The following is a 25,404-nucleotide window of genomic DNA, read 5'->3' on the forward strand; positions in this document are numbered from 1 at the left end:
ATCATTAGTGTATAGGGATGCAAGAGATTTCTGTGCATTAATTTTGTATCCTGCTACTTTACCAAATTCATTGATTAGCTCTAGTAGTTTTCTGGCATCTTTAGGATTCTCTATGTATAGTATCATGTCATCTGCAAACAGTGACAGCTTTACTTCTTCTTTTCTGATTTGGATTCCTTTTATTTCTTTTTCTTCTCTGTTTGCTGTGGCTAAAACTTTCAAAACTATGTTGAATAATAGTGGTGAGGGTGGGCAACCTTGTCTTCTTCATGATCTTAGTGGAAATGGTTTCACTTTTTCACCATTGAGGACGATGTTGGCTTTGGGTTTGTCATATATGGCCTTTATTATGTTGAGGCAAGTTCCCTCTATGCCTGCTTTCTGGAGGGTTTTTTATCATAAATGGGTGTTGAATTTTGTTGAAAGCTTTCTCTGCATCTATTGAGATGATCATATGGTTTTTCTCCTTCAATTTGTTAATATGGTGTATCACATTGATTGATTTGCGTATATTGAAGAATCCTTGCATTCCTGGAATAAACCCCACTTGATCATGGTGTATGATCCTTTTAATGTGCTGTTGGATTCTGTTTGCTAGTATTTTGTTGAGGATTTTTGCATCTGTGTTCATCAGTGATATTGGCCTGTAGTTTTCTTTCTTTGTGACATCTTTATCTGGTTTTGGTATCAGGGTGATGGTGGCCTCGTAGAATGAGTTTGGGAGTGTTCCTCCCTCTGCTATATTTTGGAAGAGTTTGAGAAGGATAGGTGTTAGCTCTTCTCTAAATGTTTGATAGAATTCTCCTGTGAAGCCATCTGGTTCTGGGCTTTTGTTTGTTGGAAGATTTTTAATCCCAGTTTCAATTTCAGTGCTTGTGACTGGTCTGTTCATATTTTCTATTTCTTCCTGGTTCAGTGTCAGAAGGTTGTGTATTTCTAAGAATTTGTCCATTTCTTCCAGGTTGTCCATTTTATTGGCATATAGCTGCTTGTAGTAATCTCTCATAATCCTTTGTATTTCTGCAGTGTCAGTTGTTACTTCTCCTTTTTCATTACTAGTTCTATTGATTTGAGTCTTCTCCCTTTTTTTTTTCTTGTTGAGTCTGGCTAATGGTTTATCAATTTTTGTTTATCTTCTCAGAAAACCAGCTTTTAGTTTTATTGATCTTTGCTATCGTTTCCTTCATTTCTTTTTCATTTATTTCTGATCTGATCTTTATGATTTCTTTCCTTCTGCTAACTTTGGGGTATTTTTGTTCTTTCTCTATTGCTTTAGGTGTAAGTTTAGGTTGTTTATTTGAGATGTTTCTTGTTTCTTAAGGTAGGGTTGTAGTACTATAAACTTCTCTCTTAGAACTGCTTTTGCTGCATCCCATAGGTTTTGGGTCGTCGTGTTTTCATTGTCATTTGTTTCTAGGTATTTTAAAATTTCCTCTTTGCTTTCTTCAGTGATCTCTTGGTTATTAAGTAGTGTATTGTTTAGCCTCCATGTGTTTGTATTTCTTACAGATATTTTCCTGTAATTGATATCTAGTCTCATAGCATTGTGGTTGGAAAAGATATTTGATATGATTTCAATTTTCCTAAATTTACCAAGGCTTGATTTGTGACCCAAGATATGATCTATCTTGGAGAATGTTCCATGAGCACTTGAGAAGAATGTGTATTCTGTTGTTTTTGAACGGAATGTCCTGTAAATATCAGTTAAGTCCATCTTATTTAATGTATCATTTAAAGATTGTGTTTCCTTATTTATTTTCATTTTGGATGATCTGTCCATTGGTGAAAGTGTGGTGTTAAAGTCCCCTTCTATGATTGTGTTACTGTCTATTTCCGCTTTTATGGCTGTTAGCATTTGCCTTATGTATTTTTTTTTCCTTATGTATTGAGGTGCTCCTATGTTGAGTGCATAAATATTTATAATTGTTATATCTTCTTCTTGGATTGATCCCTTGATCATTATGTAGTGTCCTTCTTTGTCTCTTGTAATAGTCTTTATTTTAAAGTCTAATTTGTCTGATATAAGAATTACTACTCCAGCTTTCTTTTGATTTCTATTTGCATGGAGTATGTTTTTCCTTCCCCTCACTTTCAGTCTGTATGTGTCCCTAGGTCTGAGGTGGGTCTCTTTTAGACAGCATATATACGGGTCTTGTTTTTGTATGCATTCAGCCAGTCTATGTCTGTTGGTTGGAGCATTTAATCCATTTACATTTAAGGCAATTATCAATATGTATGTTCCTATTACCATTTTCTTAATTGTTTTGGGTTCGTTATTGTAGGTCTTTTCCTTCTCTTGTGTTTCCTGCCTAGAGAAGTTCCTTTAGCATTTTTTGTAAAGCTGGTTTGGTGGTGCTGAACTCTCTCAGCTTGTGCTTGTCTGTAAAGGTTTTAATTTCTCCATCAAATGTAAATGAGATCCTTGCTGGGTAGCGTAATCTTGGTCGTAGGTTTTTCTCCTTCATCTCTCTAAATATGTCCTGCCACTCCCTTCTGGCTTGCAGAGTTTCTGCTGAAAGATCAGCTGTTAACCTTATGGGGATCCCCTTGTATGTTATTTGTTGTTTTTCCCTTGCTGCTTTTAATATTTTTTCTTTGTATTTAATTTTTGGTAGTTTGATTAATATGTGTCCTGGCATGTTTCTCCTTGCATTTATCCTGTATGGGACTTTCTGTGCTTCCTGGACTTGATTAACTATTTCCTTTCCCATATTAGGGACGTTTTCAACTATAATCTCTTCAAATATTTTCTCAGTCCCTTTCTTTTTCTCTTTTTCTTCTGGGACCCCTATAAGTCGAATGTTGGTGTGTTTAATGTTGTCCCAGAGGTCTCTTAGACTGTCCTCAATTCTTCTCATTCTTTTTTCTTTATTCTGCTCTGCAGTAGTTATTTCCACTATTTTATCTTCCAGGTCACTTATCCGTTCTTCTGCCTCAGTTATTCTGCTATTGATCCCTTCTAGAGAATTTTTAATTTCATTTATTGTGTTGTTCATCACTGTTCGTTTGCTCTTTAGTTCTTCTAGGTCCTTGTTAAACGTTTCTTGTGTTTTCTCCATTCTATTTCCAAGATTTTGGATTATCTTTATTATCATTATTCTGAATTCCTTTTTCAGGTAGACTGCCTATTTCCTCTTCATTTGTTAGGACTGGTGGGTTTTTACCTTGCTCCTTCATCTACTGTGTGTTTCTCTGTCTTCTCATTTTGCTTAACCTACTGTGTTTGGGGTCTCCTTTCCGCAGGCTGCAGGTTCGTAGTTCCTGTTGTTTTTGGTGTCTGTCCCCAGTGGCTAAGGTTAGTTCAGTGGGTTGTGTAGACTTCCTGGTGGAGGGGACTAGTGCCTGTGTTCTGGTGGATGAAGCTGGATCTTGTCTTTCTGGTGGGCAGGTCCACGTCTGGTGGTGTGTTTTGGGGTGTCTGTGGCCTTATTGTGATTTTAGGCAGACTCTCTGCTAATGGATGGGGTTGTGTTCCTGTCTTGCTAGTTGTTTGGCATAGGGTGTCCTGTACTGTAGCTTGCTGGTCATTGAGTGGAGCTGGGTCTTGACGTTGAGGTGAGATCTCTGAGAGATTTTCACCATTTGATATTATGTAGAGCTGGGAGATCTCTTGTGGACCAGTGTCCTGAACTTGGCTCTCCCACCTCAGAGGCACAGCCCTGACGCCTGGCTGGAGCACCAAAAGCCTGTCATCCACACGGCTCAAAATAAAAGGGAGAAAAAAAAGAAAGAAAGAAAGAAGATAAAATAAAATAAAGTAAAATAAAATAAAGTTACTGAAATAAAAAATAATTATTAAAAAAATTTTTTTAAGTAATAAAAAATTTTAAAAAAGAAAGAAAGAAAGAAGAGAGCAACAAAACCAAAAAAATCCACCAATGATAACAGGTGTTAAAAACTATACTAGGAAAAAACAAAAAAAACGGACAGACAGAACCCTAGGACAAATGCTAAAAGCAAAGCTATACAAACAAAATCACACACAGAGCATACACATACACGGTCACAAAAAGAGAAAAAGGTAAAAAAATATATATATATCGTTGCTCCCAAATTCCACCACCTCAATTTGGGATGATTTGTTGTCTATTCAGGTATTCCACAGATGCAGGTACATCAAGTTGATTGTGGAGATTTAATCTGCTGCTCCTGAGGCTGCTGGGAGAGATTTCCCTTTCTCTTCTTTGTTCGCACAGCTCCTGGGGTTCAGCTTGGATTTGGCCCCGCCTCTGCGTGTAGGTCGCCTGAGGGCGTCTCTTCTTCGCTCAGACAGGACGGGGTTAAAGGAGCAGCTGCTTCGGGGGCTCTGGCTCACTCAGGCCGCGGGGAGGGAGGGGTGCGGATGCGGGGCGAGCCTGCGGCGGCAGAGGCCTACGTGATGTTGCATCAGCCTGAGGTGCGCCGTGCGTTCTCCCAGGGAAGTTGTCCTTTAAGCAGCGCTCTTAATCCCCTCTCCTCGCGCACCAGGAAACAAAGAGGCAAGAAAAAGTTTCTTGCCTCTTCGGCAGCTCTAGACTTTTTCCCGGACCCCCTCCCGGCTAGCCGTGGTGCACTCGCCCCCTTCAGGCTGTGTTCATGCCGCCAACCCCAGTCCTCTCCCTGCGCTCCGACCCGAAGCCCAAGGCTCCACTCCCAGCCCCGCCCGCCCTGGCGGGTGAGCAGACAAGCCTCTCGGGCTGGTGAGTGTTGGTCGGCACTGATCCTCTGTGCGGGAATCTCCCCGCTTTGCCGTCCGCACCCCTGTCGCTGTGCACTCCTCCGCGGTTCCGAAGCTTTCCCCTCCACCACCTGCAGTCTCCGCCCGCGAAGGGGCTTCCTAGTGTGTGGAAACCTTTCCTCCTTCATGGCTCCCTCCCACTGATGCAGGTCCCGTCCCTATTCTTTTGTCTCTGTTTTTTCTTTTTTATTTTGCCCTACCCAGGTACGTGGGGAGTTTCTTGCCTTTTGGGAAGTCTGAGGTCTTCTGCCAGCGTCCAGTAGGTGTTCTGTAGGAGTTTTTCCACGTGTAGATGTATTTCTGGTGTATTTGTGGGGAGGAAAGCGATCTCCACGTCTTACTCTTCCGCCATCTTGAAGCTCTGTCAATCAATGTGATTTTTAGTAGACAGTACAGGTGTCTTAATGACTAAGAAAAAAAGGAGCTATGGAGGTCAGAAATCCAGAACACCAAACACTGGGGCTATAGGTGCTGCTGCAGTGGGCTGGCTGGGGCTCGCCTTCCCTCTGCTGCCTCCACCAAGGCCGGGATGCAGCTGGTGGTGGCGGCGCTAGTGGGCGGCTGGACTGCCGTCTACCTGACAGACTTGGTGCTGAAAGTGACAACCTTGGGTCTAAGGAGAAGCCCACGGTACCCAGGGTCGGGGCACAAGGCCCGAGGCCTTTTCTCTTCCCCAACCTGCACTGGAGGCAGGTGGCCGGTTCCCACGTGCGGCCTTCCGTGGAGTAAATTAAGCAGAGCCGGTCGCAGTCGGGTTATGGCAGGTCCCACCCGGGAGGCAGGCGCCGCTAGCGGGCTCGGAAGTCCATGCGCTGCCAAACCCCATTCTGCACCCGGGAGGAAAATCAAATGTCCGCCTGGAAAGGCATTGTTTTCCTTCGTTGTCTGCCTTCACTGTCAGCCTTCGTTGTCTTTAAGGCTGCAACCCTCCAGAGACTCTGGTATCGGAAAGAATCTAAATCAAGTTCCTGTTGAGCTCTTAAGGCCCTTCTATATTGTATAAATAGACCCCTGGGCTAGATTTTATAAGAATATTTGAACAACGGCAGTCTTGTGGATTTTTATCTAATACAAAGTAATGCTTTAATTTCTCTTATCTTTTTCTAATTCTTTTTTTAAAATTGAAGTATAGGTGACTTACAATATTACATTAGTATCAGGTATACAACATAGTGATTCAATATTTTTATAGATTATACCCCATAAAAGTTATAAAATATTGGCTATATCCCCTGTGCTGTACATTGCATCTAATTCTTGTCTTTTCGTAAACATGCTTCTCACAGCATGAGTTCTTCTAAAACCATGTTTTGAAATTTTAAAACTTAGACTATCAGTGGAAACGTTTTCAGTTGGAAATAAAAGAAACCCCAACTCAGAATGGCTTCAGCCATAGGGCAGTCATTGGCCTCCATAGCTGGGAGGTCTGGAGATGGGCAGGGCTTTGGGGTTTGAACCTTCGGGGTCCTGGCTTCTTTCCGTGTCCACTCTGCTTCCCCCGTGTCCCCCAGCATGAAGTTGGCGTCCCTCATGTCGGCCTGATGGCTGACACCTGTGATCACCACAGGGGGGAGCTGGCAGCAGGTGGGCTTTCTTTCCCAGAGGCCCCAGGCCCACGCCCCCCTCATTCACCCTGTTCTTGACGTTGAGTGTGCAGGGTGTGCCTGCCCCCATCCTAGGTGCTGGGAAAGCAAAAGTGACCCAAACCGACAAAAACCCTCGCCCTTATGGTGCCTGCACTCCAGGTGGAAGAGAAAGACATAAAGAAAGAAGAGCGAGAAGATACAGTGTGTGTAAGCGTGAGGGTGACCGCGAAGAGGGATGAGAGATGCAGGTGCGTGGCGGGGTGGGGGGGAGGGAGGCAGGGGAACAGCCAGGTGGGCACGGCCCTCCACACCCACGCTTTTCCTGCCGTGGCTTTAAAATGCATTATGTTCTTCCGTTGTTTTTGTTTCACTTCTCTTGACATTTGGGATGGATCGTTCATGCCCTTAAGTTTGGTTACTCTAAATTTCATGACCTCGTGTCCTGGTCTCCCACCCGATCGCATTCCTCTTCTCTTGGGAAGTTATATTTGTGTCTGTCACCTGCCCTTTGGCCATGCTGCTGAGCACGGGGACGAATCACTAACTCAGTCGCTAGTAATGCCACCTCTCTCGTCAACAGATTCCACACTAGGGCCCCTCTCGTTTCCTTTATGGCTGCTGGTCTTTGAGAGGACGGTTCTCAATATTTATGTTAGCTTTCATTTGGAATGTGCATAAACTAAATGCTTTTTAACACTGGACTTCACTGAGTGATCTCTGGGATGTTTCCTCATGTAACCTGAGGCTGGAGTGTGGTACAAGAACCTCTTTCCTTTTCCTTCTGCTGCCCGTCCTTCATCATCACCCCGGCTCTCCTCCTTCTTTATTCATGAGCAGAGGACACATTTGGGTGAACCAGCCACTTATTCCATCTTCCTGCCCTTCCAAACCATGTTTTTCTGAAATTTGCCGTTTTTAATTTAGGGGACTATGTTTAGAACTTACTCTTCCAACTGATATTTACTGTGCCAGAAATGATTTTCTGTGAATAAATATTGACAGCTAAGTTGAGTCATACCACCAATTGTCAACTTTGCTCAGCAAATAAAAATGCCCTTAGGTAGTTGGCTTTTAAATGTTTCCTTCCCTCAGTATTTTTGTTTTATGTGTTTTTCCGTGGGTGACTCACTCATGCCTGGTTGTCACCTTTTTCTAGGACGTCACCGTTATACCTATTTTGGGCTCATGTTGTCACGGAGGGTGTTTTAGGGATATCAGTCTTTCTTGTGCTTTTAATCAGCTTCCTTGAAGAGAAGGCAAGAGAAACTTTATTTTGTGGTTATTGTTTTGTTTTGTTGTTCGGATTAAACTGAAATGCTGATGGCTGTCGAATTATTTTATGTTTCTGTTACATAGATCACTCCTTTGGAATTCAGAAAGACTCAAATTACTTTTTATTCTTTCCATCATTTAGTTTTAATTTACTGGCATCAAAAAATTGCCCTATATTCTGCAAGGCCGAGGGACGATACACACATAGACTGCTAGGTGTCTAAAATCATGCATTCGTTCAACTTAGGGTCGAAAAATCAACTGTTAAATCTTTTCCCTTCTATTTTTGTGTATGATTTTCTGTTTTGTTATGCATGTAGTCTGATTAAATGCTATAAATTCTGACCTTTGAGGCCAGAGTCTGCCAAAAGCAGGAGAAGAAAAACTCCTGGGAATCAAAACTTTCCAGACCCAAGAAGGGACCAGTGGGCAAGGGCGACATCATTTCTTCCTGGAGAGGCTAGATTTCCCCAGGCATCCAAGCACATCAGAGGGAGGACGTGTGAGAGAGTAGTGCCGTGGGGAGGTGAAGGACCACGGGGAAGGGTCAGGAAACATGGGAGCCCCACGCAGGACCCCTCAGGAGACCTTGCTTATTCTGTGGCTGGAGGAAGCCCTGTGGATGGATGAGGACAGCCACAGCAAAGTGCCTCTCTGATTCAAGGTGGCTTTAGAACCACGTGTGAGCCCTTGAGGAAAGAATGGCTAAACCATCCTGGCGACTGAGCACGTGTTCACTTCCAGGAAGGTCGTGCAAGGCGACCTGTATAACAGGTGGGAGCTGGGGGCGTGGTTTCCTTCCTGGTTCCGCACCTGGTGTTGGGACAGGGGAAGGGGCTCAGTATAGAGGTTATAATGAAAGAATGAATATCAGAAACTCCTCATTCCAAACTTGTGGAGAGATGAAAGTGGGACCACGTTTAGGTATATCTGGTGGGCCCGCCATCTGTTTCAGTCCCGCCAGGCCCCAATTCTGATATGTAAACATCAAAACGAACTTTGTCTCTTTGGATATTTATTTAGCACATTAAAAGTTCATTCCACAGAAGGTCTTGACATCATTTTGTAAACCCTCAATTGACTATTCTTAATCTTTATGACTTATCTGAAAATATGGCAAGAAATAAAGATAGCTGCTCGATAATTTGACAATAAATGCAGTCTCCTTTTGGTGTGTGCGTGTGTGTGTGACATCCATGTATATTCAAGAAAATTTCATTTTAATTAAGGATCACACATGTTGAGAATAAAATACTAAGCATCCTTACAACTTTTTTTTTAACATCTTTATTGGAGTATAATTGCTTTACAATGTTGAGTTAGTTTGTGCTACAACTTTCTTTTGAAGTCATTTTATTTTTCCAGAGGCCCTCTATGGCTAAAACACAGACTGAGGTCTGCGTAACACCCGTCCATTTCTAACCTCATTCTCATCATTTAAAATTTGAAGGGATTTCAGAATTACTTCTCTGAAGATAGTTCTGGAATCAATAGTAGGTCAGCTCCACGAGGGCAGGCCTTGTGGACTGTCTTGTTCCCAACACCCAGGACATGCTGGGCACGAGCGAATGTTGAGACAGCGTCTGGCTGACTCAGTCAGAATGACTGACTGAGTCATTCTCAATAAAGCCGCTCGAATCATTGATTTTTAAGGCATGCATTTTAATTGAGGATCTGTTTCTTATGCATATTAATTTTTCTCTTTTTCTGGGTGCTCCTGTCAATTGCCACATAAAAGCAATTAGGACGCCTACCTATTGCCACAGTTTCCCTTTTGCCGTCTCTAGGTCCTCATCATCTTATTCCTGGTAAAAGCAGAACTAACAGGCTCCTGATGTGTAAGCAGGTCGTATCCACACCAGCCACTTGCCTTAGAGTCCTGGTGAAGAGGTCACTTGTGGAGCAAAACTACATTCTGCTTTTTGAGCTAAGCAGAAAACAATTGAAAAATAGCGTTCAGAGGCAAACACGAAGCAATAGAGAGCAGCCTTTTCCAATGGAACTACGGAGTGAGCCGCAGAGTATGTGATTTTAAGTGTTCTAATAGCCTCAGTAATTTAAAAATCAAAAAGAAGTAGGCAAAACTAATTGTAATATTTATCAGTTAACGCTTTGTAGTCAAAATATTATTGCTTTCAAGTATAATCAGTATAAAAAAGTATCAATGAGATTGTCTGCATTCTCGTTTGGGGCCAAGTCTGCAGAATTCAGTGGGTATCTTGCATGGACAGCACATCTGGATTCAGAGATGCTACCTTTCAACGCTCAGCAGCCACGTGTGGCTTGTGGCCTCCAGACTGGACGGCATGGCCTTAGAGCAGGGCACAGACATGCCGCTGCTGCTCAGTCCTCCCCTGAAAGTCCAGGAACTTTCATGTAAATTGTGAAATACTCTTCTTTGGCAAATGTAAGTAGCAGAGGTGAGAGCTTCACAATATAACACAAAATGGTTGTGTTCCCTAATCGACAGTAGATTTTCAAGTACAAACTAACGAAATAACGTTTGAGTTTTTGTGATACTTGGCAGTAAAATGGCCCCTTTCCCTTTGAACATGTGAGCACTGCTGTGCGCTAGGAAGAGCCCTGGGCTTTCAGAGTGGACCATGATGTGGTCTGAGCTGTGAGCCTGGCTTGGGGAGGGTAGGGTGGAGGGGGACGATGCCCACAACCCAGAGAGCAAAGGCCAGCACAGTGGCTCCCCCAACACTCTTAATAACTCAGTTGAAGCGTTTGTCATGCACAGAAGCCTGGGGGAAATGCTCTGGCCGTCTACATGCAAGCTGTATAATTCACTCATTCAACAGATGTTGCTTGAGCACCTACTATGTGCCAGGTGTTGGTCTGGCCAAGGGGAGGCAGCAGTGAGCAAACAGACCCAAATTCTTATCCTCATGAAGTTTTACTTCAGTGAGAGGGGACAAGCAATGAACAAAATAAATAGAAGGTAGGAAGTACTATGGAGAAAAATATGAGATGAGTCAGAGGAGGGGTGCTCAGCCATCCTGGGACTTTGGGAATCATTGCTGAGGCCCTTAACCTTGGTCCACGGGGAGAATTCAGGAGAAAACCGCATCTTTATTTTTATTAAGGCTTAACTAAAATCTAGCATTTCCTTCCATTGTAAAAGTAGGCAACCAACCACAATAGTATCAGTAGCACCTGTAACTTTCTCTTCCATTGAAACAACAGGTATTTTCCTATCCTGTCATATCATGGGATTTGCAGATATCTGCAAATGTTGCTTAAGGCCTATGCTCATTTATACAGCAAAAGTATGGAGATTATTAGATCACTGCTGAGTCATGTCGTTTAATGAGGCCATAGAGAGTAATCCTACATATTTTATTTTGTGCATTTAAAAACACTTTTCTGAGAGGGGTCCTTGGCAGGAAAGAGCTTAAAAACCCTGCATTTACTGAGATTTGAGTAGAAGAGTGGTATGATCTGACTTAGCTTTTTATTTATTTATTTATTTTTGCCTGCGTTGGGTCTTCGTTGCTGCCCTGGGGCTTTCTCTAGTTGCGGCAAGCGGGGGCTACTCTTCATTGCAGTGCATGGGCTTCTCATTGCGGTGGCTTCTCTTGTTGTGGACCACGGGTTCTAGGCACATGGGCTTCTATAGTTGCAGCATGCAGGCTCAGTAGTTGTGGCATGCAGGCCCTAGAGCTCACAGGCTTCAGTAGTTGCAGCTCGCGGGCTCTGGGGTGTGTGGCCTTCAGTAGTTGTGGTGCACGGGCTCAGTAGTTGTGGCTCGCAGGCTCTAGAGCACAGGCTCAGTAGTTGTGGCGCACGGGCTTAGCTGCTCCATGACATGTGGGATCTTCCCAGACCAGGGATCGAACCCGTGTCCCCTGCCTTGGCAGGCGGGTTCTTAACCACTGCACCACCAGGGAAGTACCGACTTGGCATTTTGTAAGCGTCACTCTACCTGCTTTGTTGAGGATGAGTGTCGGGCGGCAGAGGTGGGAGTGAGGAAGAGCCATCAAGGTGCTGCTGCAACAGCCAGGCAAGAGGTACTGGTGGCTGCGCCAGCACCCGAGGTCATGAGAAGTGGTTGGTTCTGGGCGCATTTTCAGGGTGAGCCAGCTGACGTGCTGCCGGGAAGTGAGGCGTGCAAGAAAGAGAGCCAAGACTAAGCCAAGGGTTTGGGCCTGAACCACAGGAAGGATGGAGCAGCCATTGACTAAGCTGCCAGAGGCTCCGGGATGGTAAGAGCGAGAGGACGGGTAGAGGGCCAGGTGTTTTCATTTGGGAGAAGCAAGATCCTTTAGATTAACTTTATCCAGATCTTCAACAGTGTTTTAAATCTTTTGCCCGATACCAATTTGTGAGCAAAGTGTCCCCAACTCTAGCAATGTGATGGTGGAATTCGTCTTATTCTTGTCATAGTATGTCAGTTTTTTAATTCAGTATTCTGAAATTATATTGTTAGATCTCTACAGATTTGATATTGTTATATCTTCCTAGTGAACTTTTACTTTTATAGTTAAAGACCCTCTTTTCCTCATAATGCTTTTTGCCTTGGGGTCTAACTTACCTGATATTATGTGCTGCCCCAGCTTATTCTTTTGACTCTTCATTGCCATTCCCCTGTCCTTTTCCCTTCATCTTTCTTTGGTATTGTATATATGTGTATTTTGTAACTGCTTTATTGAGGTATAATTCACACTATACAATTCACCCACTCAGAGTGTACAGTTCTGTTGTTTTTAGTACATTCTCAATTCATCACCCCAAAGGATACCCCTTACCCATGCTGCAATCACCCCTGTCCCCTTGTCCCCCCCAGCCCCCAGCAGCTAATCTACATCCTGTCTCTGTACACTTGCCTATTATGGGCATCTCATATAAATGGAATGAAACTATGTGGCCTTCTTTCACTTTTCAAGGTTCATCCCTGCTGTAGCCTGTGTCAGTACTTCATTCCCTTTTGTGGCTGAATAATATTCCAGTGTATGGATAGACCACATATTGTTTATCCCTTCAGAAGTTGATGAACATTTGGGTTCTTTCCATTTTGGGAACTATTATGGATAATGTTGCTACGAACAAGGTTTCCTGTGAACATATGGTCTTAATTCCCTTGGGTATTTTCCTAGTACTTTTGTGGTCTTGTTTTTTACATTTATATCTTTAATTCATCTGAACTAGATTTTGGCATCAGGTGGCCATATCAGAATCAAGTTCTTACCTTACACTTAAAAATTGCTCATACTATTTGTATTATTAATGTGATAGTAAATTGATCATCTTTCTATCAGTTAATTATAGATGTAGATTGTCCTTGGCAAATATGCCGCGTTGTCCATAGAACGGAAGCATGCACTAAAATGTAAGCACAAATATTCACTACAAGTGAAAGCTAAGTAGGTTAGAGTATTTCACTTTATTAATAGTAGGAGGAGTAGCCCTGCTCTATTTGGTAATAACACCCCAATGACTGGAGAGCATGCATTATATGAACCCTACATCGTATGCAGGGCCCATTACAAAACGAAAATGTGGGACTCCAGCCTAAGGTGGAGAGGTCATCTCCCCCTCACATAGGCCCACGGCTCCATCCCGTGGCAAACAGGCACCGGCATGCCCTACATACCTGGGCACGGGGTGGGCTAGAGTTCCACACTGAGTTGCCTGCCGAACACAGCATGGCACTGCCTGCCCTGGGTGGGGACCCTCGGTGAGGACGGCCACCACCCTGCTCTGATTAGACTCCAGGAGCACACACCTGACCTCGATCCTCCCCATGCCCGTGTCCAGGACCCCAGTGAGGGTGGAGCGGGATGGTTCAACATGGGGCTCCCCGATGCAACCCAGTCGTCACCCCTGGCAGAGGGTGGCAGCAGTCACAGGGCAGGGTCGGGGAGGTGCCAGGGGCAAGGTACAGATGGGGGAGAAACCATCACGGGTGCTGGTGCGAGGTGGGTACCACGTGTGAACCAAGGCTCCAAGCCCCGGACGTGCTCCACTGTCCTACTTGACTTCACGTAAAAACACGAAATCAAAAATAAAATTAGTAAGAATTTTGAGACTCATGAAGCCCGCCTGGGTTCAGTTTAATTTTTTTAACTTCTTAACATACTTTGAAAACTGGGGGAAGAATTTGGCTTTATGTACAATGTAAATATGACATAAAACATGGTGCTGAACATTTTAAATTAAATAAATTTAAAGTGTGACATTGTGTTGTCTGGTTAATGGGTATAATCAGTGATTTTTTTTAACCTTATTCTTTGTACTTTTAAAATTATTTTTAATTTTATTTTTTTAAATTGTAATAAAATTGCTTTACAATGTTGTGTTAGTTTCTCCTGTACAATGAAATGAATCAGCTATGTGTATACCTATATCCCCTCCCTACTAGACCTCCCTCCCACCCATCTAGGTTATCACAGAGCACCAAGCTGAGCTCCCTGCACCGTACAGCAGGTTCCCACTAGCTATCTATTTTACACATGGTAGTGTATTTATGTCAAACCTAATCTCCCAGTTCGTCCCCCCCTGCTTCCCCACTGTCCACATGTCTGTTCTCTACGTCTACATCTGTATTCCTGCCCTACAAATAGGTTCATCTGTACCATTTTTCTAGATTCCACATATATGCGTTAATATACAATATTTGTTGTTCTCTTTCTGGCTTACTTCACTCTGTATGGCCGTCTCTAGGTCTATCCACATCTCTACAAATCACCCGACTTTTTTCCTTTATATGGCTGAGTAATACTCCATTGTATATATGTACCACATCTTCTTTATCCATTCATCTATCATTGGACATTTAGGTTGTTTCATGTCCTGGCTATTGTATCACTTAGTTATTAGAGGCCTCTAATAACTAAGTGATGTTGAGCATCTTTTCATGTGCCTCTTGGCCATCTGTATGTCTTCTTTGGTGAAATGTCTATTTAGGTCTTCTGCCCATTTATTAATTGGGTTTGCTTTTTTGATACTGAGCTCCATGAGCTGTTTGTATATTTTGGAGATTAATCCTTTGTTCATTGCTTCATTTGCAAATATTTTCTCCCATTCTGAGGGTTGTCTTTTCGTCTTGCTTATGGTTTCCTTTGCTGTGCAAAGCTTTTAAGTTTAATTAGGTTCCATTTTTTTATTTTTGTTTTTATTTTCATTACTCTAGGAGGTGGGTCAAAAAAGATCTTGCTGTAATTTATGTCAAAGAGTGTTTTTCCTATGTTTCCTCTAAGGGTTTTATAGTCTTTGGTCTTACATTTAGGTCTTTAATCCATTTGGAGTTTATTTTTGTGTATGGTGTTAGGTAGCATTCTAATTTCATTCTTTTACATGTAGCTGTCCAGTTTTCCCAGCACTACTTATTGAAGAGGCTGATTTTCTCCATTGTATGTTCTTGCCTCCTTAGTCATAAATTCTGTGACCATATGTGCATGGGTTTATCTCTGGGCTTTCTGTCCCATACCATTAATCTGTATTTCTGTTTTTGTGCCAGTACCATACTGTCTTGATTACTGTAGCTTTGTAGTATAGTTTAAAGTTGGGGAGCCTGATTCCTCCAGCTCCGTTTTTCTTTCTCAAGATCGTTTTGGCTATTTGGGGTCTTTTGTGTTTCCATACAAACTGTAACATTTTTTGTTCTAATTCTGTGAAGAATGCCATTGGTAGTTTAGTAGGGATTGCATTGAATCTGTAGATTGCTATGGGTAGTATAGTCATTTCCACAATATTGATTCTTCCTTCCAATTCAAGAATATGGCATATTTCTCCATCTGTTTATGTCATCTCAGATTTCTTTCATCAGTTTTTTATAGTTTTCTGAGTAAAAGTCTTTTGCCTCTTTAGGTCGGTTATTCCTAGGTATTTTATTTATTTATTTTTTTTGCAGTGGTAAATGGGATTGTTTCCTTAATTTCTCTTTCTGATTTTTCATTGTTAGTGTATAGCAATGCAAGAGATTTCTGTGCATTAACTTTGTATCCCACAACCTTACCAAATTTCGTTGATTAGTTCTAATAGTTTTATAATGGCATCTTTAGGATTTTCTATGTATAGTATCATGTCATCTGCAAACAGTGACAGTTTTACTTCTTCTTTTCCAATTTGTATTCCTTTTATTTCTTTTTCTTCTCTGATTTCCGTGGCTAGGACTTCCAAAACTATGTTGAATAAGAGTGGCAAGAGTAGACAGCCTTGTGCTGTTCCTGATCTTAGTGGAAATGCTTTCAGGTTTTCACCATTGAGTATGATGTTTGCTGTGGGTTTGTCATATATGGCCTTTATTATGTTGAGGTAGATTCCCTCTATGCCCATTTTCTGGAGAGTTTTTATCATAAATGGGTGTTGTATTTTGTCAAAAGCTTTTTCCTTGTCTATTTAGATGATCATATGGTTTTATTCCTTAATTTGATAATATTGTGTATCATGTTGGTTGGTTTGCATATATTGAAGAATTGTTGCGTTCCTGGAATAAATCCCACTTGATCATGGTGTATGATCCTTTTAATGTGTTGTTGGATTCTGTTTGCTAGTATTCTGTTCACGATTTTTGCATCTATATTCATCAGTGATATTGACCTGTAATTTTCATTTTTTGTGATATCTTTGTCTGGTTTTGGTATCAGGGTGATGGTGGCTTTGTAGAACAAATTTGGGAGTGTTCCTCCCTCTGTAATTTTTGGCAAGAATTTGGGAAGGATGGATTTTAGCTCTTCTCTAAATGTTTGATAGAATTATCTGTGAAGCCATCTGGTCCTGGGCTTTTGTTTGCTGGAAGAGTTTTTTGTTTGTTTTTTTGTTTGTTTTTTGTGGTACGTGGGCCTCTCACTGTTGTGGCCTCTCCCGTCGTGGAGTACAGGCTCCGGATGCGCAGGCTCAGCAGCCATGGCTCACGGGCCCAGCTGCTCCGCGGCATGTGGGATCTTCCCAGACCGGGGCACGAACCTGTGTCCCCTGCGTCGGCAGGCGGACTCTCAACCACTGCGCCACCAGGGAAGCCCTGTTGGAAGAGTTTTAATCACAGTTTCAGTTTCATTAGTTGTGATAGTTCGGCTTCTATTTTCTAATTCTTCCTGGTTCAGTCTTGGAAAATTGTACCTTTCCAAGAATTTGTCCATTTCTTCCGGGTTGTCCATTTTATTGGCATATAATCGTTTGTAGTAGTCTCTTATAATCCTTTGTATTTCTGCGGTGTCAGTTGTGATTTCTCCTTTTTCATTTATAATTTTATTGATTTGAGTCCTCTCCCTTTTTTTCTTGATGAGTATAGCTAAAGGTTTATCAATTTTATCTTCTCAAAGAACAAACTTTTAGTTTTATTGATATTTGCTATTGTTTTCTTCATTTCTATTTCACTTATTTCTGCTCTGATCTTTATGATTTCCTTCCTTCTGCTGACTTTGGGTTTTCTTTGTTCTTTCTCTTTTTTAAATTTTTATTTTTAAATTATTTTAAAATTTAAAAAAACTGAAGTATAGTTGATTTACAATGTTTGCACTTTTTAAAATGTGTGTTTTCCAGGTTTTCTAGAATGAAGAATTACTTTTGTAGTTAATCAAACCCCAATGTTATATAAAAAATATTTTACCAGATATTATTTTATGTAAGTGTGATCTGTTACAATTTTGTCTCCATTTGGGTGGAGGACGGAATACATATTTTAGTACGTTAACCTGAAAAAGAAAATGTGTCTCTCCTTACCCAGGACCATTAAAATAAGATTAGCCACTCTCTCGGATACTCCTGGTGTTGAAAATCTTGTCAGCACCCTCATGCTGAGTAAAAGCATATTGGAAGATTTACAGCAGTACAACGAGGCTCGCAGGGACCCTGTAAGTACCTGCTATGACCAGACTGGCTTCTTTTCCTCATGTTTTGGGACCATTATGACTCATGTATGTTCAACCGAGAAGTTTCCTTGGGCCTAGTTGGAGAACCGTGTGGTGGGGAGTGGCAGAGGTGGGGTTGGAAGGTGGGAGGGAGAAGAAAAGAACAAGGAAACTGAGGTTTAAGGAAGTGGGGCTGTTCTTCTCACTAGTTGCCCTATGAGGGCTGATCAGATGCCCTAAATTCTTATCACGGGGCTAGAAAATTTGAACTTGATCTAGACAAATATAACAAAATTAGATCTCAGTGCTTGGAATAGGCAAATCTGACCAAGGTTAGTGGATCCTTGGGGTGCCTGGTGCCCATCCCAGCAGCACCCCATTTTGCCCTTCTGGGTGATGGGTCTGTCCATACCCTTGAGGACGCTGGCTGCATCCTCAAGGATCGGATTGGCTGGGAAGATCCTGTATGACCAATGCTGGGTTCTCTTTCTAGTACAGTAACTGTACTGTACTTTTGCCATTGCAGAGGGCAAGCTAGCAGTGGTCCTTACATCATCGCTGCTTTCTTAAGGACCAGGCCAGTTAACTTCACCAGACGTGGAACAATGCATGTAGCTAGGGAAATGCTTAATTACTTCTTGATGAATTATATTAAAAAGTTTAACCAATAAAAAGTTTGATGGCTTTCACTGTTTGAATACGCCACATAACGAGTGCCTGTTTCAGGAAACAGACTGACCTCAGCCCACTGGAAGTCCCTTTCAAGCTCTCATTTAGTCACTCTTCCCCCAGTTAGTACCACCTTGACTTCTAAGATCATAGATGCCTGGCTTCTGAGCTTTATTTAAAGGGATCATACAGTGTGTTTTCTGACATCTAGCCTCTTTTGCTCAGCAATGATTGTGAGATTCATCCACATTGTGCTGTAAAGTATTGATGCTTCATTGCATGAATATACCTCAGTGTATTTCTTCATTCCGCCTCTGGGGTCATCTGGCGAGTTCCCAGTTATGGGCTCTTTTGGATAAACCTCTCAGTTAATTTTAAACTCATCAAGAGGGAGACAACAAACACCAAACGTGGTGAGATGTTTAATATTTATAAAGGCATTGAATTAAAGTAAAACTTCCCTCCAGCACATGTTTTTTTTGTTTGTTTTGGTTTGTCTTGGTCTCTTTGTTTCTTTTTTTGTTTGTTCCTTCCCTCCTGGCTCGCTGACACAGGGGTCTCCAAGACACATGCAGGGAGTCTATGAGGTAAAAACTATGCTCAAAATAAGAGTAAGAAATTATTTTCCTTTTCCACTGAATTGATATTTAGCGGAAAGGCAATGGTGGGCAAAACCTCAGGGACCTCAATGTGGATTGAAGCAGTGTCACCAAACTTCCCAGTGGCCTTCGAGTTTGCTGCGATGCACTCACAGCAACAACAGGAACAGAAAATCCACAACGGGATGTCACTGTGCACCAGGAGAATGGCTAAAACAAAGAAGAGTGACACCACTCAGGTGTGGCGAAGGTGCGGGGAAATTGGATCACTCCTGTGCTGCTGGTGGGAATGTGAAATGGTACCCCTGCTCTGGAGAACATTTTGGCTGTTTCTTAAAAAACAAAAAAAAATGCAAGTTATCTCTGAGCATTTATCGCAGAGAAATGAAGACTTGGTCACAAATGTTCATAGCAGCTGGAATCAGCCCAGATGTCCTCCAACAGGGGAATGGGTAGGGTGAGCTGTGGCAATTCCATGCCATGGAATAGTGCTCAGCAGTGCAAAGGGATGCACCAGTTTTTTTGTTTGTTTGTTTAAGTATAGTTGATTTATAATGTTGTGTTAGTTTCAGGTACAGCAAAGTGATTCAGATAAATATATGTGTATCTATACAGTCAGTCCTTGTTGTTTATATATTTTATATATAGTAAGTAGTGTGTATCTGTTAATCCCAGACTCTTAATTTATCCCTCCCTCCCCTTTCCCCTTCGGTAACCATAAGATTGTTTTCTATGTCTGTGAGTCTGTTTCTGTTTTGTAAATAAGTTCATCTGTATCATTTTTTTTAGATTCCACAAATAAGTGATATCATATGGTATTTGTCTTTCTCTGATTTACTTCACTTACTATGGTAATCTCTAGGTCCATCCATGTTGCTGCAAATGGCACTATTTCCTTCCTTTTTATGGCTGAGTAATATTCCATTGTATATACGCACCACATCTTCTTTATCCATTCATCTGTTGGTGGACATTTAGATTGCTTCCATGTCGTGGCTATTGTCAATAGTGCTGCTATGAACATCGGGGTGAATGTATGTTTTCAAATTAGAGTTTTCATCTTTTCTGGATATATGCCCAGAAGTGGGATTGCTGGATCATATGGTAGTTCTACTTTATTTTTTTAGGGACCCTCCATACTATTCAGGAATGCACTGTTGATTCATATATCAGCTTGGGTGGATGTCCAGAGAATTATGCTAAATGGAAAAATAAGCCAGTCCCTAGAGGTTACATACTGTATGATTTCACTTATATGACATTTTTGAAATGACAACATTTTAGAACTGGAGAACAGATCGTTTGTTGCCAGGGTTAAGGATGGAAGTGGGACAGGAGGCAGATAGGTGTGGTATAATAGGCAACCCATGAAATCCTTGTGTTGGAACTGTTCAGTATCTTGACTGCAGTGGTGGACATATGAACCTACACAGGGGATAAAATTGCATAGATTTTAATACGCACACACATGGGCACGCGCGCGTGCACGCGAAATGGCATCAGTGTGGGTTCCCTGCTTGTCATATGATACTAGTGTTTTGCAAAGGTTACCATTATGGGATACTGGGCAAAGTGTAGAAGGAATCTCTCTGTATTGTTTTTTACAACTGCTGGTGAATCTGCAACTATCTCCATAGACATTTTAATTAAAATTCAAACAAAAGGGAAAGCCAGTTTCCCTTGAAGCTGTAAACATTAACTTACTAAGTCTTAGCCCTTGAGTACATGTATTTGCAGTATTCTGTGTAGCAAAATGAGACGTGCGCATACTGCTCTTGGCTGCAGGCTGAAGTATATTGGTTGTTTCAAGAAAAATGTTTCTGCAGTTGTTTGAATTGCAGGCTGAAGCAGCACCATTGTCACAGAACAGCTGGCAGACAAAATATGGTAATTCAGTCCTGGGGAGTTGGCAGACTTTTTCTTAAAAATGAGTGAGGTGAGAGTGTCACTCCAAAGAAACAACTGACAGCATGTGTTCCCCCATGATAAAGTCCACGCTTTCACAAAAAAATTAGACTTTCAGAAAGTCAGTATCTGCCATCATGAGCTTGACAGCTTCCCAAAACTTAAAAAAAACTTTTTCTGATGAGACTGGCAGTGATATTACCACACGCAATGTTTTGATATTTTGTAATGAAATAGGTCAACGTTTGGAAAACCTGCATAAGCTTGGTGAATCAATATTTTCCAGATAGACAGTACACGATGTTACAAAAATCATGCATGGGTAAAAGATTCAAAGTGCAAAAGAGACCGATACATTTTAATGTAGTAGGGTATACAAAGGCCACTGACATGGCTTCAGAGCCACATTGCAACTTATCTTTAAAACACTACTTACTACATGTTGAGTTTTGGTGGCGCATCAAAGGAGAATATCCATCATTATCTGAAAATATTATTTAAATACTTCTCCCTTTTCCAACTACGTATCTTTGTGAAGACAGATTTTTTTGCATATATTTCGACCAAAATAACATGTTACAACAGATTGAATACAATACAGAAGTAGGTGTGAGAATCCAGCCGTCTTCCATTGAGCCAGATATTCAAGAGATTTGCAAAAATATGAAACAATGCTACTCTTCTCTCTAAATATTTTTATCAAACTAAAACATGTGCTTTAATTAATAAGTTCAACAAAAATTAATCAAAGAATTCAACATTTTCTCAGTTTTAATTTCTAATATAGAAAATAGTGGTAGACATTACATACGTGAACCAAAGCTCTTTAGCATCCTCAGGACACAGGGGGCCTGGGATGACAGACAGTGTTTGAGAACCACTGATGTTATGCTAAAGAAAACAGATTCCCAGTCAAAGGAATGTGGTTCGAATCAATAGATCCATCCCGTACCAGCTGGAGATCTTGGCAAGGCAGCCTCCCAGGCCTTATTTTCTCGTAAATGAAGTAGAGATGTAATGGTAATACTTACTTCAGAGGGGTTGAAGTGAGGGTTAAACGCATACAAAGAGGGCATTTAACCTATTACCTGGCCCAGAGGTAAGTGGTGATAGGATGGTGGCTTTATCATTGTCGTTATGTGATCACGGTTGAAACCCTTTATTGACAGCTTACGGAAACACTAATAGCAATATTTTTTAGGGTCTTAAAATATCTGCTTCTCTTGTCAGGATGGAACACCACTGAAGGCATTTGTAGCCGAAGTTGCAGAACAAGTAGTTGGCATTGCAGTGATCAGAGATGAAATGGTAAATTGTGAAGTGGATACTACTTCCCTTGATCGTGCCTTTTCCTCTCGTGAATTAGTACACAATGCCTCTTTTGAAGTTTCATTTTTACTTATTTAGGATGAATTTCTTCTTTTTCTGAAGGCTGTAGATCTGCTTGCATCCCACTGGGCAGCCTTTCAAGTCTCCATTTTTTTTTCGGTTCAAAATGTTTAAAATATTACGAAGAGTACCTGAAAACATTCACCATCTAAAAATTCAAATAACCTTCCACCACCAAAAACAAGTCCCAGCTCCCTCCCCAAAGGATTACCACTATTGAGAGTTAGGCATTTATCCCTTCCAGCGTTCTTCCTTGCACTTATTTTCATGCGTCGTGTGCGTGCGTGCGTGCGTGTGTGTGTAAGTGGGCATCTAATTTTATTTTGTCCCAGTGCACAGCCAATTATTCCAAAGTATTTATTACTGAGCAGTCCATTCTTTCCCTACTGATTTAAAATGCTGCCTTTATATTATTAAATTTCCATGTGTCTGTGTCTATTTTTACTCTCTGTTCTGTTCCATGGATTTATTTGTTGATATCTATTGCACTATCACGTGCTTTGGTATCTGGTGGGGAAGTCTTCTCTTATTTATATTTTTTTGCCTAAAGTTTCTTGGTTAAACTTGGGTGTTTTCTTTTCCAGATAAACCTTGTAATACTTACTATGAATTTATTTGTGCCTATGTAGATTTTACAGAACAATTTAGGCAGAACTGATAATTATAATATTGAGACTTCCCTTCTGGGAACATAGCTTCTGGAAGATACCCCTTATCATGTTAAGGAACTTCTCTCCTATTTCTAATTTACTAAAAGTTTTTGTTACGCATGGGTGTTGAATTTTATTAAATGTGTTTCGGCATTTATTGAGATGTTCGTATGACTTTATTTCTCTAATGTGTTCAAACTATCCTTGTTCTTGGATTCATTTCTCTTTTGATTCAATATATCTTTAAGAATTCTTGGAGACTGAGTGGAAGAGGGTAGGGTCTCTGAGTCCACACACATATACAAGTTTTCATCTGTCCTCACACTTGAACACTCATTCAGCTGTGAATAGAATTCATATGCAAATTATTTCTCATCAGAGTGTTGATGTTTTTACTCTCATTATCTTCCAGTATCCAATGTTACGGACAAAATACAGTCTGATGTAAATAAATGTATGTATGTCTGCTTTCTCTCTTGAGAATTAGTTTTTCCCTTTTATTCCAAAAATTCTTATGAAGTACCTTATGCCTCTTTTGAGCTTGGGAACATCTTTCTTCTATGATTTCACTAATGATTTCTTCCCTTCCATTTTCTCTATTCTCCATTCCTTTTTGGATGGAAGTGACCCTTCACTGTCTTTTACCTTTCTTCTTGTACTTTTTAATCTCTTGTACTTCTTACTCTTCATTCTAGGAGTTGTTCTTGATTTTATCTTCCAGATTCCTAATTTACTGTTCAGCCACATCTAGTCTATTATCCAGGCCTTCTATTGGAATTTTAATTTCAGAGTTCATGTGTTTAACTTCCAAGTCTCTTCCTTGTTCTCTTATTGTTCCTTTTTTGTAGGAGCTTGTTTGTTATGTTTTATGCGAGATCCTTTTTTGGTATCTCTGAGGACATTGAGTAGAATTTTTAAAAAATTCTCCTCCATTTGCTGGATAACCTCTGTTTCCTCTGGAGTGAGTTGTATGTTTCTCTAACTGGTCTTTTGCATTCGTCAGTTTTCCCCAAAAGTCTCTCCATGTCATGAATGAGAGTATCAGTGTGGATGGTTGGCAGGGGCTCTTTGACGGTAGTGTATATCTGCTTCTCCATTGCATTGCTCTGGCCACTGGGAGGCTGTCCATGAGCAGGGACTCAAGGCTCTCCAGGTTTTTAGCACGGCTGTGAGGAGCAAATCCCAAAGCTCTGAGCCACCCTCCAGAAGTAAGCCATCAAAACAAGTGACTTTCAGGAAACATAAGTTTTAGCTTTAAAAAAATTAACAATGAAAATGAGATCGTAAATAATAGGAGGGAAAAACTCGTCTCTCATTATTGTACCTAAAGTCATTTTTAAATGATGTTTCTCAGAAAGCGTATGCCGTTTGTTTAAAACCTTCTTAGGTGTCTTTTCTCACATCTCTTTTTAGGATATAGAGTACATACGATCCCACTACAATATTGAAGACTTCATATACTTTAGTCACCACCAGCGCGAAGAGCATGGCCACCTGTATCACTTTGCCCTGAACCCCATTTTTCAGCACTACACCAAGTTTTTTCTGAAGGAGATCCTCCGTTTAGGATATAAGTCCTGTCTCTACTACCCTGTTTACCCGCGAGCCAAGGAAGGCAAGGTAAAAGAATGTCTTAAGTCACTTTTCCAGCAGATCTGTGTCACGGTGTCATTTGTGTCGTGTGCCATATTTTATTTCTTCTTCACTCCATGTATTTTGATTGTAATGTGGCTCTGAATTTCAAATGGCCATATTGAGTTTGGTCCTTTTCTTACACTACAGTGAAAACCCAGAAGGATTTGAATTTCTGAAACCATCACAACCCATATAATTAGTAGAACAAATTGTTGGCTTTTCCATATCTACAAAGCAGACACTGAAAGCTATGGAAAAACACTCTAAGGGATGTGAAAATCAAATTATTTCTCATGTGAATTAGTGAAGGCCAGAATGTCCTATGATGTTCTTCAAGCAAAGAATGTTCTAGTAGTGAACCCATAGAATAAATTAGCTCAGTCCTTAATACTGGTGTGCTATCACGGTATTGCAAAACAGCCGTATAACATCCCCATAAAAGTGATGGATAAAAAGTGGAGATATGTGTTATTGATGTAACCTTTATGTAGTAGATACCACTATGTCTGCATAATACTTGTACTTACATAGTGCAATACTTCTATAACAAACACGTGTCTGCTGTGTATACATTATGTATACTGTGCACAGATAGCAAGCTCTTGCTTCCTGCTTCCGTGTATCCTGCTTCCGTCTCCTTCATAGCACTTCTCACTCGCTCACATTCTGTCTTGTGCCGTAAAGCTGGAGCTGTTTGCCCTGTTCAGAGCTGCAGCCCTGTTACGTAGGAGGGTCCCACACACTCACACGTGCTCACACGTGCTCACACGCAGTGTCCCGCTTGCTCACAGGCAAGGGCTTCTTGGAGCTGGATCCCCAAGCAGTTCTTTCCTGCAAGATGGTCCCTCTGTCACTGACAGTGTTGATGCAGACTTGAGGGGTGTTGAGAACTGAACCCCCAGGTAGAAATTTCTACCCCCCCTAGGTAGAAATTGTCCCATAAGATCCCATTCGTGACCAAAAACTTTCTTAGGCTCTGCCTAGAGTCTGACATTGTCACGTTTCTTCTTAGTTACCATGGTGAGCTAAGTGGGTTTTTTAAATGCTCTGAATTATTAAACTTAAAAACAATCTAAGGTATATGGGTACATACACATAACAGTAATTTTACCAATGTATCTTATTTGACAAATGCCTTTTGGGGAAAAACAGAAGGAATGGAGGAGAAAGAAGAAAAAACATGGAAAA

General features: G+C 41.3%; 1 protein-coding gene across 1 annotated transcript in view; it reads left to right on the plus strand.

Moving 5' to 3' along the window:
- CFAP61 (cilia and flagella associated protein 61) overlaps nt 1-25,404 on the plus strand; it is a 256,224-nt gene that overhangs the window by 92,930 nt on the left and 137,890 nt on the right. The window contains exons 14-16 of the mRNA XM_060285108.1: nt 17,246-17,372; nt 21,773-21,850; nt 23,995-24,201. Coding sequence (XP_060141091.1) covers nt 17,246-17,372; nt 21,773-21,850; nt 23,995-24,201 — 412 coding nt within the window. The remainder of the gene's footprint in view (nt 1-17,245; nt 17,373-21,772; nt 21,851-23,994; nt 24,202-25,404) is intronic.

This window comes from Globicephala melas, chromosome 15, assembly GCF_963455315.2.
Source record: "Globicephala melas chromosome 15, mGloMel1.2, whole genome shotgun sequence".
Classification (NCBI taxonomy): Eukaryota; Metazoa; Chordata; class Mammalia; order Artiodactyla; family Delphinidae; genus Globicephala; species Globicephala melas.